This window comes from Denticeps clupeoides, unplaced genomic scaffold (assembly GCF_900700375.1).
Source record: "Denticeps clupeoides unplaced genomic scaffold, fDenClu1.1, whole genome shotgun sequence".
NCBI classification, from domain to species: domain Eukaryota; kingdom Metazoa; phylum Chordata; class Actinopteri; order Clupeiformes; family Denticipitidae; genus Denticeps; species Denticeps clupeoides.
In genome coordinates, this window is record NW_021629707.1 from 62,425 (window position 1) to 79,065 (window position 16,641).

Genomic DNA, 16,641 nt, shown 5'->3' on the forward strand with positions numbered 1-16,641 from the left:
GAACTCAAAACTTCCTGTACTCTCATGGCGGTAAATGGATGAAATGAGCGTTGTATGTATGTCTTTATTTACTTTTGACTCAGTCATTAGCGACTGCGGCATCTCTGTTCATTCATTCTTCCTCGAGGCGTTCGCCCATCCAAAAGGTGGGATTGACGTGGTTTTAAAAGCTCTTTCAGCTCCAGAAAAACCACACAGCTGCTGGTGTGTTTTGTGTGCGGAGGGGAGGAGGCAGCCGACTCCCTCCCATCCCAGAGATCATTGAGAAAAATGTTCTCAAAAGAGAAGTGCATTGAAATTCAGTGTGCGTCTTTCACTCTCCCTCTCACACACACCCCTCTTCTTGTCCTCGGTGCCTTCTTCTTCTTTTTTTTTTCTTTCATTCCTCATTTCAGTGAATGGACTCGTCTCTGACTCATCTCTCCTTGGTGATTCATCCTGCAGCCCCCACCCTTTCTTTTCTGTCTCTTCATCCCTCCATCCATCTCTCTCGCTCTCTCTCCATCTCTCCCCCACCTTCCTGCCATGCACTTTACACCCAATCAGATCTCACCTGGGAGCGTGTGGGTCTTGGCAGATCTATTTTTGATGATGGGCTGCTGTGGAAGAGGGGAGACGAGTTAAATTAAAAAATAATAATAATAATGATAAGTGGGCAATGCAGCGGGCATTGAGGAGACAGCATCTTCACAAACATTTTCTACATTCACTCCAGTCATTCACTGAAGTCCCCCGACCACCGCCACTCGTACTCACCCACGCACCAGCCTTAACTCGAACTACGCTTTCCCCACACATTCAGGGTGCGTGTGGGTGTCTCTGCTTCACTCGTCTGCTCCGTTGTCTTGAATACAAATGGCCCTCGCTTGCATTGCAGTGAATGGGGGGGGGGGTGGGGGGGGGGGGGGGGTGTTTACCGCATCTCCTTCAGCACCTCGCATGGAAAGATCGGGACAGAGAGTGTGTTTTGTGTGTTTATGTGTGTGTCCCTTTCGCTTCAAGGTCTCACAGTAACCATACAATTAAACTTAACCTCTTATTAGAAAAGAAGCCATTCGGTTTTTTTTTCCATCCCTCCTCCCACCGTGATGTCGCATTTCTTTCCCACCCGACAGAAAACAGATCTTGCTCCCCCTGCATGTGTGTTTACAGGTGGGGTGTCTGCATAGTACCTTTTTGGCATGAATGGCTGCAGAGCCCCCTTCCTTCTGCCTGCTTTTTGCAGGGCTGAACACGTGTGCCGGTCGGCCGGCCTCTGCGGAGAGCCCTGTGTTTAGTCTGTTCCAGGCTTAATTTAGCCCAGCCACTTCTCTCTGTTAATATTTACCAACTGTTGCAGCTTTCTAATGTAACTTACCTTAGCGGTTCTTTTTGGTCTCTGCACAATGCTAATGAGAAGAGAATGTGCTTTGTTAAGGCTTTTTTTTTTCTTGAAGTCAGGCTTTTGTATTTGATGACAGCGTAGAGATCACTGAGTGCTAATCTTAGACTAAATGAAATGTAATAGATACGGAAATGTAGCTTTGTTCCATTTGCAACAGTCTGATCTTGTCAAAGGGGCCCAAGTATCAGGAGGTACATTTAGTGGAGTGTCTGAATAGGCCTCTGGATGCCTGTTAATGTGACGTTATATCATCAAAGTTTAGCCTGACATTTTTGTCTCTCCCCTTTTTTCCCTTTCTTGCAGTTTTCCGACCAGCATATGCAGCAGCTAAATGTATTCCAGGCCTCCCTGTCCATTGCAGGCATGCCCCACAGACCTCTGGGAAGGGCCCAGTCCTCCCCTGCCACAGCCAGTCTTAAAGGAGCACCCATGAATGAGCCCCCTATCAAACACCTCTTTACTACAGGTAACTACAGGCTGGCCTCCTTGTTGGAGCTGTGTTTTGGGGCTATATCAAAGGATCAATTTAACTAGTTTACATAGGAGGTCGTTTTATTCCTAGTAAGAATAGTATTATTTTTTGACTCCCATCCTCTGTCACTACTGCAGTCAATCACAAAGTAAGTGAGTACATTAACTGTACTACATACTGTATGAAGAATATGAACAGGCATTTAAATGCTTTATGCATTACCTAAAATGACATTTTGGGTAATATTGGCTGTATTTTATAGAGCTTGTGGCATATGCATGCATGTTTACTGTGTTTTCTAAGATTAGCGTGAATTAACATTAGCTAGATAGTGTAGCTAGTGCCAGGAAGAGTCAAATATAATTTGCATTAAAATACTTGCCCATGTGCATCTTTACTCATATGGTAACTTCCTGAAGAATAAGAAAAAAAAAGTTGATGCTTTTTCCGTTTGGTATGAAGTCATGCCACCGTTTCATCCGTCTGTTTTTATGCATGAGCTGGTCTCGGTGGAATCGCTTTGTTTTAAAATGGAGCGAACGCTTTCACAAAAGGGACATGTTTGGTGCCAACACATTAGAAGAGCATGTATAAACAATGGACTCTGCCAAAGAGCTATTAATGTCCCGGTGTCTTCGTGAAATGCAGTGATATTTTACTGAAGCCTGCTTAATTGTTCACATTTGTTCATGAAAATGTCAGTTTTCTTTGCTTATGTATGGCTTATGAGTTTTAAAAATACCCGAAGTACATTGTTGTACCATAAATGTATTTCAGCTCTAACATGTTTTGTTATTCAGGGTGTGAAATTAATAATTACTTTAAAGTGACCTCCTGTACCCAAAGAATGTTTCAAACATCCTTATAGGATTCTATATTAAAGTGAAAGTAACGTTTATTTTGTTCCTCTGAATTTTTGAAAATTTCCATTCACTCAATGTTTTTTTTTGCTGTTTCGGCAGGTCTGGTTTATGACACCTTCATGTTGAAGCACCAATGCATGTGTGGGAACACAAACATCCACCCTGAGCACGCCGGCCGCATCCAGAGCATCTGGTCCAGGCTGCAGGAGACAGGGCTTCTGGGGCGCTGCGAGGTGAGGGCACCACGCCACCTAGTGGCTGCAGAGTCAATCTCTGCTAGCCTGAGCATTACAGATGAGAAAAGGAAGGTGAAACATTAAAAACTTTGATGTTTTTTGAAGAGGATTCGCGGAAGGAAGGCCACCCTTGATGAGATCCAGACTGTCCATTCAGAGTACCACACCTTGCTCTACGGAACAAGCCCGCTGAACCGTCAGAAGCTGGACAGCAAGAAGCTCTTAGGTTTGTTTCCCTTGAGCATCTCAGCAGGAAAATGTTGCATTTGGACGGTTAGCTGGTTAGCTGTAGTGAGGCTTATAAAAAGAATTCCCTTCTTCTGGCTCACTGCCTTTCTGAAGCCTCACCTCCTCTGACAGACAGGGGTATTTTTAGGGTCCAGACGCACATCCTCCTCCACTTCTGATTCACCGTCGGAGAGAGAGGGGATGAGTTGGTGGGGTGCGGACCTCGGAGGGAGGGATGGACTGATTTGAAGGGGGTGGGGGTGATGGCAGGTCATGACTGATCCAGCTGCAAGACCCTGAACGGGGCAGCAGCTGACGTCATCGTGACCCTTGTTTAACTTGACCCTGCCCCCATGGAAACTGATTAAATGTGAGGGCTTCAAAATACCAGAGGAACTGAATGAAGAGATTGTTGATCCAAAAGCCCCACCCTCCACTCTACCAACTAACCTAAGAGAATGTCAGAGAGATGTAAGATGTGGATTCCTGTGGGTGAGACATGTCGATTTCTCCTCCAGGTGCTTATGAAAACAAATACCTGGTGAACTGTGGGTAATTTTAACCCCCTGTGTTCCATTTTTAGGACCCATCAGTCAGAAAATGTATGCTGTACTGCCATGTGGAGGGATTGGGGTGAGTTGTAATGTCACACATCATTATAGCCATGCCACAATACAATTTATAACTTCATCACCATGATTATATTGATCGGTGATTATAGATTTTTATTTTTGTTATGTAATGATTTGACTACGCCCCCTGCAGGTGGACAGTGATACTGTATGGAATGAGATGCACTCATCTGGTGCTGTGCGTATGGCCGTGGGTTGCGTCATCGAGTTGGCTTTCAAAGTGGCTGCTGGAGAGCTGAAGGTTTGACCTTTGACCTGTCATTTTCAGCACATCCTTTAATAAAACAGAACGCTTATTCTTATGCTCATAGTCGTATGCTCTTTCAACCCTTTGACAAACAGAATGGATTTGCTGTGGTTCGCCCACCTGGTCATCACGCAGAGGAGTCGACAGCAATGTAAGTTGGGGGAAGGGGGCACGTTCTGGTTGGCCAGGAGGAGTTTGCCTAAGGCCAGCGCTGTTGCCTCTTCATTTGACTTTAAAACACTCAGCTGCATTATTTATATCAGTGCATCCTGTGTTGGTGCTGTTTGTTATGCATTCTGTATGTGTGTGTGTGTGTGTGTGTTTCAGGCACTCTGTGTTTATTTGTGCTTGTTCATTTGCAGGGGGTTCTGCTTCTTCAACTCGGTGGCCATTACTGCCAAACTCTTGCAGCAGAAACTGGGAGTGGGCAAGATTCTCATTGTGGACTGGGTAAGCCTTTCTCACTCTCGCAACATACTGCTTATCGACCTCAAATCATTGTCTCACAACACATTTTTGTGCCTTCATTGTGCAATGCAAAAATTCCCTAGACCATGACTTTCTTTTCTTACTTCAGGACATACACCATGGCAACGGCAGCCAGCAGGCCTTCTACAATGACCCCAATGTGCTATACATATCCCTTCATCGCTATGATGATGGCAACTTCTTTCCTGGCAGTGGGGCTCCTGAAGAGGTCAGCCAGTAACTCATATTCATCAGTGGTTTTTACTATAAATGGGAATTTAATGATTAAAATGAGTTAATATGAAGGAATAACATGAAATTATCTCGAATGATGTTGAAAGTTTGAATGTTTCAGGTGGGGGTCGGGCCAGGTGTAGGTTTCAATGTAAACATTGCGTGGACCGGAGGTGTGGACCCTCCCATGAGCGATGTAGAGTATCTTGCAGCCTTCAGGTGTGTAACGCAATATTTCGTTCTGTGTTTCTCATATATTGGCAGATCTTATTGATTATATTTATAGATTATATACAATATAGAATACAATCTGCAGGCTCATTTAGACAGTCGCTGTGCACTTGTGAATCATTCTGCTAGTGAGTAAAACAAAGCCTGTCACAAACAGGACAGTGGTAATGCCCATAGCCAACGAATTCTCGCCGGATGTGGTGCTGGTGTCAGCTGGGTTTGACGCGGTTGAGGGTCATCAGTCTCCGCTCGGAGGATATAACGTCACTGCTAAATGTGAGTAATGTTCTCAAAAATGGCTGCACCCCCCCCTTTCTGTCAACATAATGTGTCCATTCATGGACATGTGCATGTTCCCCACAGCGGTTCATGAAAATGATATTATATGTGTGTGTCTGTGATTAAAGTCACTTTAACTTGATCTGGATGTGCTTGTCATTGCCTCATCCATTGATCTGTTGCAGCATAGCACCCCCTATTGACATGTTGAGGAGCAGATGCAGTATAATGCAGCAGTATGTTATAAATGTAACTCTTAAAGAACATTTCCTTAGAATGTTGTGGATTATGAGCCAGAGCCTCAAGGTCACATGGCTTTAGGCCCGAAACTTATTATAGCTCAAACAAACACTCTCAAATGGGATGTTTAGACCTCAGCATGTATACTAGACCTCATGCAGTTTAATAATCTCCTAGTTATATGTTAAAAGGTTCCAGCTGATAGTGGGAGGTGTTAAAAGTAATTTGTCAGCATGGCATCAGTATCATTATCTGTAATGTTTGCTGGCTGCTGATGCCATCGACTGAGATTGTTGCCAGAGTTAAAGCACTTCAGACACAGTAGCACAACCTCAAACATTTTGAGAGGCACAATTAAATTCCAGTATACAATGAATAATTTATTTGCTTTATAATAACAATAAAATGAAGTGTTACATTAAGGGGTTGTTCATAAAAGCAGCTATGGGGACTGTAAAATGCTTTGATTTTGGTTCAATCAATTAGATATGTATGGTTCTCCAAACTTTTTGGTACTGCTCATAATAAGCATCACTACGCAATTTTCAGGTTTCGGTCACCTAACCAAGCAGCTGATGAGACTGGCAGGGGGACGGGTGGTGCTGGCACTAGAGGGTGGGCATGACCTCACTGCCATCTGCGATGCCTCAGAGTCTTGTGTGGCAGCGCTGCTTGGAGACGAGGTACACACACATACACACACTTCTGTGACTGACGTTAAAATAAAATGTCAGGTTTACATGTGCAGCACGCTGCTTTTCTTCAACCCCCTGCTGTTGTTTTGGATGTAGTTATAGACAGAACTGAATTTAACTGAAGAATGGTCCTGTGTTTTGGCAGTTGGACCCCCTGCCTGAATCGGTTCTGCAAGAGAAGCCGTGTCCCAAAGCAGCCGCCTCTCTGGAGAGGGTCATCGAAATACAGAGTGAGTGGCAGTCAGACACAGCGTAGCCTAAAATTTGGAGTTTTGAGGTTGCATTAAAAGCACTGGCAGTAACTTCACAGGCACCCAGTTCTGCTTGGCCTCAACATCAGCATAATTCCGGTCTAACTCTAATGCACACAGGCAAGCACTGGAGCTCACTGCAGAGGCTGGCTCCCACTGTGGGCCAGAGTTTGCTGGATGCCCAGCGGAGAGAGAAGGACGAGGCAGACACGGTGACTGCCATGGCCTCACTGACTGTCGACACTGAGACAGCTCCTGCAGCCACGGAGACAAGCAGGTATGTTCTGCACGGAACCTTGAACATTGTGTTATTTATTGTATTGACCCTAACAAACAAGACGATTATCTTTTTTTAAAAAAAAATTGGTTCAGGTTAATATGGCTTTTAAGTTATTTCTAAATCTCTCTCTCTCCTTCCTTTGCGGTTTTAGAGCCACAGAGGAGCCAATGGAGGAGGAGCCAGTGTTGTAGGGGGCCAATGGGATCGGAAAATCACGGCAACCCACCCTGAGACTACCGCGCTTTGACAAAAGCTCCTTCCTCCCCTCTCTGCAACCATTTCTCCACCCCACCACCACCTCTACGCCAGATCCTTCGGTGCCTGCAGAGGTGCCTGACACACGTGCGTCTCTCCTGCCCCGGGTTTGTGTGTTCCATGTGTGCGTGGGTGGGGACGAGCGGAGATGGACATGCTCTCTTAATAGGGCCAGCAGGAGTTTTTTATTTCATGGGCAGGTATGAGCAGGAAGAGGCGGGACACTTTCTGAGGCCTTTGTTTATTTGAACTCTCGTTTGAGGAGGGCCGAAAAAAATATTAAAAATCGACGTCACTGGAATGTTGTCATGGTGATGGCTGAATGGCAATGTACTGTACATTTCCTGTGCTACTATTTTTTTCTTAAATAGAGGAATAACACTCTTCAGGACATTTGAAATGGAAAAAGCCAACAAGCAGCAAAAATACTTCAGAAGACATCAACACTGTCTCAGTCACTAACAAACACATAAACACCAAATAGGTTCCCAAATGGTGGAACAAAACACTTTGAAAAATCGCACTCGGTCACAGAGTGTATACCTCTTTCCTCCTCTTGTTCATTGGCTGGTATACATGTTCGTCTGTACAAAACTTAGTTGAAAGAAGCACACAGTCGTATATAACTATAATGTATGTAGAGGCATATAAATGTGGTTTTGTGTGTCCTGTATACACATGCTCATATAAGTATATATATAAAATTGTACAATACTTTGATAACAGTTGTGATTTGAAGATACTTTTAGGCCACAAGGGAAGCTACTTTCCTTTTTTACAAGTTTTTCTGTCATCTTCTTCAAAGCCACAACTCCATTCAGTTTGTTGCAGAGATAAAAGGAACATTTCTTGAAAAAAAAAAACACGTTTATGAGCGTGTGGCTTCAGTTTGGACACACACACGCACATATACACATACCGACTGGTATAAAACACACACTTGAACCCACTGGCATCCCAGAGACTGACCGGGAATAAAATATGCGCCTCTCACTCTATGATGAAAGAGTGAGACTGAGCAGCAGGGTGTCCGTCGAAGACAGATGTGTTTTAAGATGAACTTGGTGCCTTTTCTACAAAAAGATTCTACCCTCACCCTACAGAACAGAGATAACTCACAAGTTTTACTCTAGTGTCTCACTCACGTGTTTTTGCTTTCCTTTTTACTTCGGATTGCCTTAATTTCCTTGGGAGAAAGCACTGCATTAGACACAAGGACAGAGGACATAGTTCTGATTCTGTTTCTTCCTCTGTTATTCTTCTTCTCTAGTGTTTCTCTCTCATTAGAGGTGTTTGAGCATAGCTCCTGTTTAAATGTGGAAGGTTGTTTGACCTTAAGCCTATTTTATTTGTACTCTTCTTTATTTCTTTGTTGGTCCACTGTCCTAATGTGGCAAACAGGACTAGGACTTACTGATAAATATTCTGAACATACGTGACAATGACCAACTCATTTGTTATGTCACATTTTCTTGTCTGTACATACATTAAAAGAAATTCTGCCTCTTTCTCATTCTTTGATGGAGACGGATCAATAACGAACTATTTTCCATTCATATTTAGAGGAAGAACTGTATATTGTCACTTTTTTATCATAGTCTTTTCTTTTATACTAAAAACCTACAAAAAAAGAGAAGAAAAAAACCTCAGTGTTTTATCCATGTAAGTTGGATGTGGATATAACTTGGAAATAAGAAGAAAAGTAACAATTTCTGGGAGTTTTGGGACTGCATAAGCACAGTATGTTTGTATGTTAGTTTGAAGTGATGTCTGTTTTGTCACAATGCGGGAATGAGTCAATTTCCAGAAAGTAAAGGCACCCTCGAGGAAAAAAAAAAAAAAAGAATACAATTATGTGATTTTACTGATCATTACGTGACTTGACCAATCATTTCCAGGCAATAAGGTATAGCGCCACTTTACTGAATTGTTTGCAACACTACAGCATCCCAGAAAAACTCTCGGCCACTCGCCATTGGTTTACAAGGTTCCACTGATTTCTGTTCCTGTTTTTTTTTTTTTTTTAACCCAATGGTCCTGCGCTGAGCAGGTTGGTGTGTTTGCTGGTTGTCACCCCGCAGTGTGTAAACAGTCATTTGAAATGCTGTGCATTTTCAACAGGCGCTTGCGATGATAAATTAGACTTTTTTTTTTTTTACTTTTACATAAATCAACAAATGTTTACAAAATATATTTTAATCTTTTTTTTTATTATTAAAGATTGCCTCAAATATTTGATGTGCTTAATATGTATGAATTTATGTGTGTGATGCATCTGTTGAAAAGGTGTCCCTTTGGTTTTTGGGGTTTCTAAGGTTTTGCACTTTTGGTAAGATATGGCGCATCATATGTATGTGCTGTTTTCATTTTTGATTAGAGGCACGTGTCTCCCTTGGTTTTTATTTATTTATTTGGAGTTGAAGAAAATTTCTCTTTAACTGATAATCATTTCATTATAGCGATCACTTTCAAACTCTCGAACGTCTCATTTTCACGTGCTGCACCAGTTGATGCTACAACTTCTATGTTCATAAAATGGCCAGTTGTTTTGATTTTTTTATTCTTTTCTAGCCAAGTGTAACAGTGAGTCGGGTCTACAGCAGCATTCATTTTTAGTCCCTCTGTGGATGCTTTGTAAGAAACACTGAATCTTCCCCAACTTTGAGTCGACTGTGTCTGACATAGGCCAGCTTTTCCCACAACATTTCATGGCCTTTGCTTCTGATGGTGGAAGCATGTGTGCCTGGGGTCACCGAGGGGAGATGGAGGCTATCTGCATCTGTTTAACAGACTGAATTCTAAACCCCTTCACGGACGTAGACCTTCGAAACAAATAGAATAAATATAACAAACTCGCACTCATTTCCCGGTGCCCACCATTCAGACGTGCTGTAATATACACCGTTTTCAGCTTCTCCTACATGTGACTGTGGTGTGTGGGGACGTGCTACGTGTCAGGAACTGCTGTTTGTTTTGTGATGGTTTGATGTCGATCACTGACCACTTCTTTTCCCCTGTTTCTCCACGCTGTTTGGCATTGTAAAAGTTACTGGCTGTATTGTTGGGTGCAGGGATTGAATGAATAATGCTATTTTAACAAGCAACTCGCAGACATTCTCATTTTAAGATGCACACACAGCAGAACTAAACACAAGTCACGAGTGTGACTGATCGTTTTTTTTTTTAGGAATGTGGGCCTCGGTCCACACCAGAAGTACAGGCAGGAAAAAGAAGAGTGTGTGTATTTGAATTATTTTGACTCATTCACCATTGAAGATAGCTTTATTGTTGATGCCACACTATTTTGCTATTCAGTAAATATGTATATTTATTGATATTTCATACGTTGTGTATATGTAGTGACCTATGATCGTCAAGGTTCAAAGAGTAATTGTATATTTTTTGACTTTGCAAAGAGAAGTGTGTCTCTTACATTTGTGTCCTTCCACTGCGCGCGCTGGTGTTTCGATCTCCACTTTGGTTGTGGTTGGATGTTTAAATATGTGACCGTCTTTTAACCTTACACATTTTTAAAATATACTCATTTGCTCTCTCTCTTTCATTCTCTCTCGCTCTTTCTCTCCATCCTGGTCATTAAAATGCAGAAATTCTGAAATGATCAAAGCACATTCCACTTTTTTTTTGTGTTCTCTCAAATGCTTTCCTGTTGCAACAAAACAAAAGGTGTATAGGACCTGCTATACACGTGTATATATAAAGTGCATATATGTGTACACATGTGCAATACACGCTAATTGAGCAATCTATTACTGTGACTATTATTCATTAAAATCGCTGTCCCTTTGAATCAGCCCTTCCCTTCTCCTCTTGTCTTTTTTTTTTTTTTTTTTTTTTTTTTTTGTGGAAGTGTGTGTGCAGCGCCCCCGTCTGGCCGTACGCGTGCAACTGCAGCAAGGCTCACAATGGGAGTATTGATGGGAAAATATCAGCATGCCGTTTTGTTTCGGGTCCAGCGTGCGTTTTATTAAACTCGCGGGTTTGTTGCTTTGATCTTGTTTTATCACTGGGTGCTCCGAGACTTTAGTTGTGTAGGTTCTGTTTCCAAACAGGGGCAGATTATGGATGAAATGTGTGTATGGCCGTTTAATATAGGAATGCGCGTTGAAAATCCGAATAGAAATTAAATGTTGAGATGTAATGTAAAATAAAATCTAAAATGAAACGCAAACCACAACTGAATCATAATGAATAACTGGGTAAACGAACGTGGATTCATTTGGTCCTAAATTAATGAGATGACAAATTCGTCGTTCATAGATGAACGTAACACAAACAAACAAATAAAAAATGTGCGACCAAAGCCTCACTTCCCACATTCAAGGTTTCACTTCCCAAGTCACGTCCTTTCACTCGTGACGCCATCACGCACGTCGACGTAAAGCTGGCGCTCCGGTTTCCTGGCGGAGAAGATGGCGGCTCCTGGACCGGGGGAGTATTTCAATGTTGGGAGCCACGTCTCCTGCCTCACCTGCCTGGGCCAGCGGCTGCAGGGGGAAGTCGTCGCCTTTGACTATCCATCCAAGATGTTAACGCTGAGTATCCTTTCGGCGTCTCTCGCCTCTGCCATGGCGGCCGGCCGGCCGGGCTATCGGGGGGGACTCCAAACCCCTCCTGCTAAACAGCGACCCGCGCAAGCGTAGTCAGGCTCGCCGAGGTTGGCGACCCTCTCGCGGAGCCACCGAGTTCAGCTTAAATCGTCGTGGTCGTAGTCGCGGGTGGGTGGCTTTTGGTCGAGTTACCCCTAACTCTTTGGGTGGGGAGGGGGGTTCGCCACGATCCCGAATTAAAATATTGTGTTTCCAGAGTGGCAAAAGGCCCGGGGTGGACACGCCGAAACGGCCGTGCGGCACGACGCTGAATGGAGTTGAAGTGTGTGTGTGTGTGTGTGTGTGTGTGTGTGTGTGTGTGTGTGTGTGTAAACGATGCTTCAGAGCGCCAACATGCCGCCGCCACGACCCCGTCCAGGCCGGCGTCGTGGCTGTAAAACGCGCGTTTCCTGCCCCGCCAGCGGTAACGGGAGACGTCCAGCCTGCGAGGGCTCGTCTCTGGGGCGGCGGGTGCGAGTTTCCGTCCCCGCTGTCGCCCGTGTCACTGTGGAATCTGGGTGGTACTTTCAGGTCACGAGCCTCAAATGACCCTTCATCTCGATTCCTTTCGTTATCGGTTCGTGGCGTGTTTTTAATGGCACGTCGCCGTTTCCGTTTCGTGGATATTCGTCGGGAGCCTTTACGTATAATCACTGCCCGAAAATCAGTGTAATAGTAATTTTCGTCGTTAATGCGATTCTCGGTGATTTTAGGCGCCCGATTACTTTAAATTGTAGCGGCGGGTGTTTTTTGTTGTTTGGTTGGTTTTACTCTTGTTAATTGGACGTTTAGCGCATTTTTGATTATAAGTTGAACGTCCCTCCCTCTCAGTGGGACGCGTGCTAGTTGTGCTAATTTACAGTATGCGGCTAGCAGCCCTGAGAGTGTCGCTTTCCAGCTCTTTCAATGCGGCTAGAAAGTCGTGAAAGGATCACGTGTCTTCCACACACCACTTCCTCCCCAAAAGCTGTTCGTAGTTGCCTTAAAACGCTTTGCTATCAAAACTTTTAAATTGGCATAGTAGCACAGTTAGCATAGTAGCTATTTTCATGCTAATCTGTTAGCCGCCTTCTCTTCCCGTCAGGAATGGCAGCGGACTCCGCAGCCCTAACAGCGTTTGTGCCGCATGATTTGCTGGTCGTGGTGGAGCTGCCGAGAGGGCTCGCCGTTTGCGCCTCTCCGCACGTCAGTTCGGCGCCACGCTGCATTGCTGGGCGCCGGTCTGCGTGAGTGAAATCTTTAATGGAGCGCGTCAGCGAGCCTTCGGACTCCAGGTCCGTTGTGTTCTTTATCAAGGTCCGGACGGATGCGGTTGTCCGACTGGATAGAGGCACACTGTTCTAGATCGGGGTATGAAGTGCGTGGATCGTGTGAATTTTTGTTTTATTTTTAGTACTGCAGTGGTCTCCATGGAAAGCTCACCTTTGTTGCATTTTCAAGTGAGGAACTGATCAGTGTGTGGCCTGACCGATATTTAAAAATAAATAAATCAATGATTTGTCATTGTGATGCACAGCACACGGTGACTCCACGATATGTGTCCTTTGCTTTTAACCATCACTCTTAGGGGTAGGCAGCCATGACAGGTGCCCGGGGAGCAGTGTGTGGGGACGGTGCTTTGCTCAGTGGCACCTTGCCACTCTGTAATCTCTCAGTATTCGAACCCGCATCCGTCTGATTGCGGGGCCACATCCTTAACCGCTAGGCCACCGTTGCCCCATTAGATCAGAGGATTTTTTTTCTCCTCCCAGACCCTTGGGAGACAGACCAGTTGAATGTAATGGCCGCATATAGTTTCTGACCTTGGTTGGACTATGATTGTTGTAATGTTCCATGTTCTTTTTTTGTTGTTGTTTGTTTTAATGGAAGTATCCATAAAACAATCTGACCAGTGAATCCACAGAAACCATGCAGTCTTATGAGAAATGGACACTGGTGCTCAAAAATCTGGGGAAAGAACCAGACAAACCCTGTTTTTTTTTTTTTTTTCCTTGACTCTCTGACTTTCCCAGAATGCCCTGCATCCAGTGGGAAGCCCAACCTAAGCGACGTGATTCTGATTAACTTAGCATATGTGTCTGAGGTGGATATAATCACCGATCACACTGAAACCCCTCCACCTCTAGCCTCACTGAATGTTAACAAGGTAAGACTGAAGTTCAAGGTGTTGTTGTGGCTGTTAATGGGGAAAGTATGAATTACTGCCATCCTGGCACATGTGGGCAAAAGGAAACTATCAAGTTTAGCACAGCGGACTCCAGGAAAAAAAGCTCTGATCATTTGACTTCTTGCTCTTAGAGTGCATTTTATATGTATTATATGTACGTATATAAAGTACCAGAGGACTGAAATATAACTGAACATATCAGAAAATGTTAAAATATTTATTTTATAATTTATTATTTAAAATAATTATTGTTAAAATATGAAGTTTTATTAACGTTTTTGTTTTTGCAGCTTGCCAATAGAGCGCGGACAGAAAAAGAAGACAAGTTGTCCCAAGCTTATGCAATTAGTGCTGGAGTGTCTGTCGAGGGGCAGCAGCTGTACCAGACTATACATAAAACGTAAGTCAGGTTGAGCTTTTCTATGCAAACTGACAGTATGGTACTTTTGCAGCTATGAAAGACATGCTTGACAATGCACCACATGAACATTGAATGAATATAATGTTTATGGTGTTAATTTGCTATCATTAACTGGCTTCTGTGCATGAGTGAAAACCAGACTATAAAGTCCGTTCATGTATTTTTGTAAGAAATGTATATTTATATTTGTGTTCATACTAGAGTTACTTGTCCATGTATACAATTTTTATAATTATTTTTCCCCCCACCACAGTATCAAAGACTGCAAGTGGCAGGAGAAGAACATAATTGTGATGGATGATGTGGTTATCTCCCCACCATACCAGGTGGAGAACTGCAAGGGAAAGGAGGGTAGTGCTTTAAGTCATGTACGCAAAATAGTGAGTATAATGTTCTGTGACATTTGTGGCGTGTTTTTTTTTTTTTTTTTTTTTTTTTTTTTTTTTTTCTTCCAAAAGACTAAGAATACTGTACTAAAGTCTCTAAATCAGTTTAATGTTGGCATAATCTCAATTCTGTAGATTAAATTAAACACACAATTTAGTCACTCAATGACAGAGAGACCTACTACTAATTGAGTTGAATGCTAACAGGGATACTTGTCTCAACTTCATTTTCTTTCCATGTCATGTCCTTCTTAGAAAAGTAGCAGTAACTAACCTAGACATAGAAGACGTTAGTTGAGCATTATCTTCAAATTCATTCGGTTAATATCCCGTCCATGGACTAAGATTAGTTCTCCATGCAAAAATACTTTTAGTCTAGGTTTTATCCATGAGAAACAATCGTTTATGTAATGCTGTTAAATAATCCTCAATAAAGTAAAGTGAAAAATGTTATTTTGCACATGTTAAAATCTTTTCCTTTCATTTTCCCCCCAGGTTGCGAAACATTTTCGAGACTTGGAGAGCCAAAAGTCCCGCTCACAAGCACAGCAAACACAGAAAGAGTCAACATTATCATCTTGAGCTGAAGGGCGAGTTGTACCCTGGGAAGAGAACATGACCACGGCAGAGGCTATTTTTATTATAATTTTTCTTTTATTCTAAATTTTTTTTTTTTTTCTTCTTTCCTTTCTTCCCCATCTGGGTGTCTAGGGTCTGCGGGCCCTAAGTCCTCCACTTTGGATTGCTTGTGAAAGCAAGTGAAGGGGGAAATACCAATCTAATTTATTTTTGGAAGATAATTTAATGAAAAATATTGATTGCATATACGAACGTCCACTCCAGCTTGCTATCACCACCTCATTCCTCACACTTTATCATCTTTCCTTTTTCTTTTTAACTCTCTTCTTCCATCTCTTTCTCTTGTTTTACCTCAAGGAGTGACATTCTCTCTTTTTTTTTTTTTTTTTTTTTTTTTTTTTTATTAAATATATATATATATAAATGTATTTCAATCACAGAAGCTTTGTTTTATTTTATTTTTTCTCCCCCCTCCCAGCACTTTGACTGGAATACTGTATTTTTCACAGCCACATACTACGTTTTGTGCCCAATTCACAGAAAATAAACCACTGCTAAGAAAAGATTCTGCATACATTAGCCAGATTGCACTGGTTAGTTGTTGCTGGTGCTGGATGTTTTGGTTAGATTTTATTTAATTAAATTGTCTGATTTTTTATTTTTTTTATAAATCCTCCTCAACTCTTCCATTATGGTCCTTGATGCGTCACAATACTTTTTTCATGATTGGTCCACTTTGGTGAAGCACTTCCTCCCCACTCCACCTGTTTTCTGTCCCATACTACCTGTTTTTTTTTTTTTTTTTTTTTTTTTTAAAAAGGGATGCAAGCAGGACGTTCACATATTCAATGCATTCCTGACATTTTTCAGTAATAGAGTTTTAACTTTATTTTATATAAAATCCAGTTAACCTTCATATTGCATTCTGGACCTTCTGACTGGATCGGTTGATCGATCTCTCTTCTCTACGGGATGCGTTTTGTTCTTCTTTGCGGAGATGAGGAAATGTCTTGCCATGTATGAGACTGGGATGGGGGGCGCAGCCCAACCCTCCCTGCCCCCCAGCCTTGTATTAATCTCTTAGCCTGATGGACGCTCAGCCAGTGGGGAAAAGAAGCGACAAGCATCCGCGCTGTGTGCACGTTGACCTCACTGTGTGTGTGGGTGTGAACGAGGCTGCCATTGCCTAGGTTCCTTTCCCAGTATTTTTATTTTTTATTTTTGAATAGTAACATGGAAATAAAAAGAAACACTTCACCTTTCTTGTCCGACGAGTGTAATTCATTTCTCTGCTGCACAATTTTCTCTTTTCTTGCAAACCATGTAATAAGTTGCCGCTTCCTCTAGGTGGCACAATACAGACCAGCCGACAGGAGCGACGCTGCACTCAGCAATCAATGAGTTGGGTTCAGAATGAATGCACAAATTGCAGAATTGGGGCAGTTGCGGCCTAGCGGCCCCGTAATCAGAGGGTCGCCGGTTCGAA

General features: G+C 42.9%; 2 protein-coding genes across 8 annotated transcripts in view; both read left to right on the forward strand.

The window, feature by feature from the left end:
• Positions 1 to 10,808, forward strand: part of LOC114772248 (histone deacetylase 5-like) — a 49,404-nt gene extending 38,596 nt beyond the window's left edge. For all 7 annotated transcript variants that reach the window (XM_028965260.1, XM_028965263.1, XM_028965261.1 and 4 more), the window contains 14 exons: positions 1,688 to 1,850; positions 2,819 to 2,952; positions 3,061 to 3,181; positions 3,767 to 3,816; positions 3,949 to 4,056; positions 4,158 to 4,213; positions 4,425 to 4,512; positions 4,640 to 4,759; positions 4,886 to 4,983; positions 5,153 to 5,271; positions 6,064 to 6,197; positions 6,355 to 6,439; positions 6,581 to 6,737; positions 6,892 to 10,808. In XM_028965260.1, coding sequence (XP_028821093.1) covers positions 1,688 to 1,850; positions 2,819 to 2,952; positions 3,061 to 3,181; positions 3,767 to 3,816; positions 3,949 to 4,056; positions 4,158 to 4,213; positions 4,425 to 4,512; positions 4,640 to 4,759; positions 4,886 to 4,983; positions 5,153 to 5,271; positions 6,064 to 6,197; positions 6,355 to 6,439; positions 6,581 to 6,737; positions 6,892 to 6,931 — 1,473 coding nt within the window. In that variant the 3' untranslated portion in view covers positions 6,932 to 10,808. The remainder of the gene's footprint in view (positions 1 to 1,687; positions 1,851 to 2,818; positions 2,953 to 3,060; positions 3,182 to 3,766; positions 3,817 to 3,948; positions 4,057 to 4,157; positions 4,214 to 4,424; positions 4,513 to 4,639; positions 4,760 to 4,885; positions 4,984 to 5,152; positions 5,272 to 6,063; positions 6,198 to 6,354; positions 6,440 to 6,580; positions 6,738 to 6,891) is intronic.
• Positions 10,809 to 11,401: 593 nt separating this feature from the next.
• LOC114772251 (protein LSM12 homolog A) lies at positions 11,402 to 16,417 on the forward strand. The gene is made up of 5 exons (XM_028965266.1): positions 11,402 to 11,552; positions 13,615 to 13,748; positions 14,060 to 14,169; positions 14,444 to 14,570; positions 15,072 to 16,417. Exons 1-5 carry the CDS (start codon positions 11,426 to 11,428, stop codon positions 15,156 to 15,158), a joined length of 585 nt encoding a protein of 194 aa, XP_028821099.1. The 5' UTR covers positions 11,402 to 11,425; the 3' UTR covers positions 15,159 to 16,417.
• Positions 16,418 to 16,641: the final 224 nt, after the last annotated feature.

What these genes read in the sequence shown, in the direction of transcription:
- LOC114772251 (XM_028965266.1), top strand. Translation starts at nt 11,426, where the DNA reads ATGGCGGCTCCTGGACCGGGGGAGTATTTCAATGTTGGGAGCCACGTC. An exon ending in ATCCAAGATGTTAACGCTGA is followed by an intron (nt 11,553 to 13,614) that starts GTATCCTTTCGG and finishes TGACTTTCCCAG; the next exon opens with AATGCCCTGCATCCAGTGGG. An exon ending in CCTCACTGAATGTTAACAAG is followed by an intron (nt 13,749 to 14,059) that starts GTAAGACTGAAG and finishes TTGTTTTTGCAG; the next exon opens with CTTGCCAATAGAGCGCGGAC.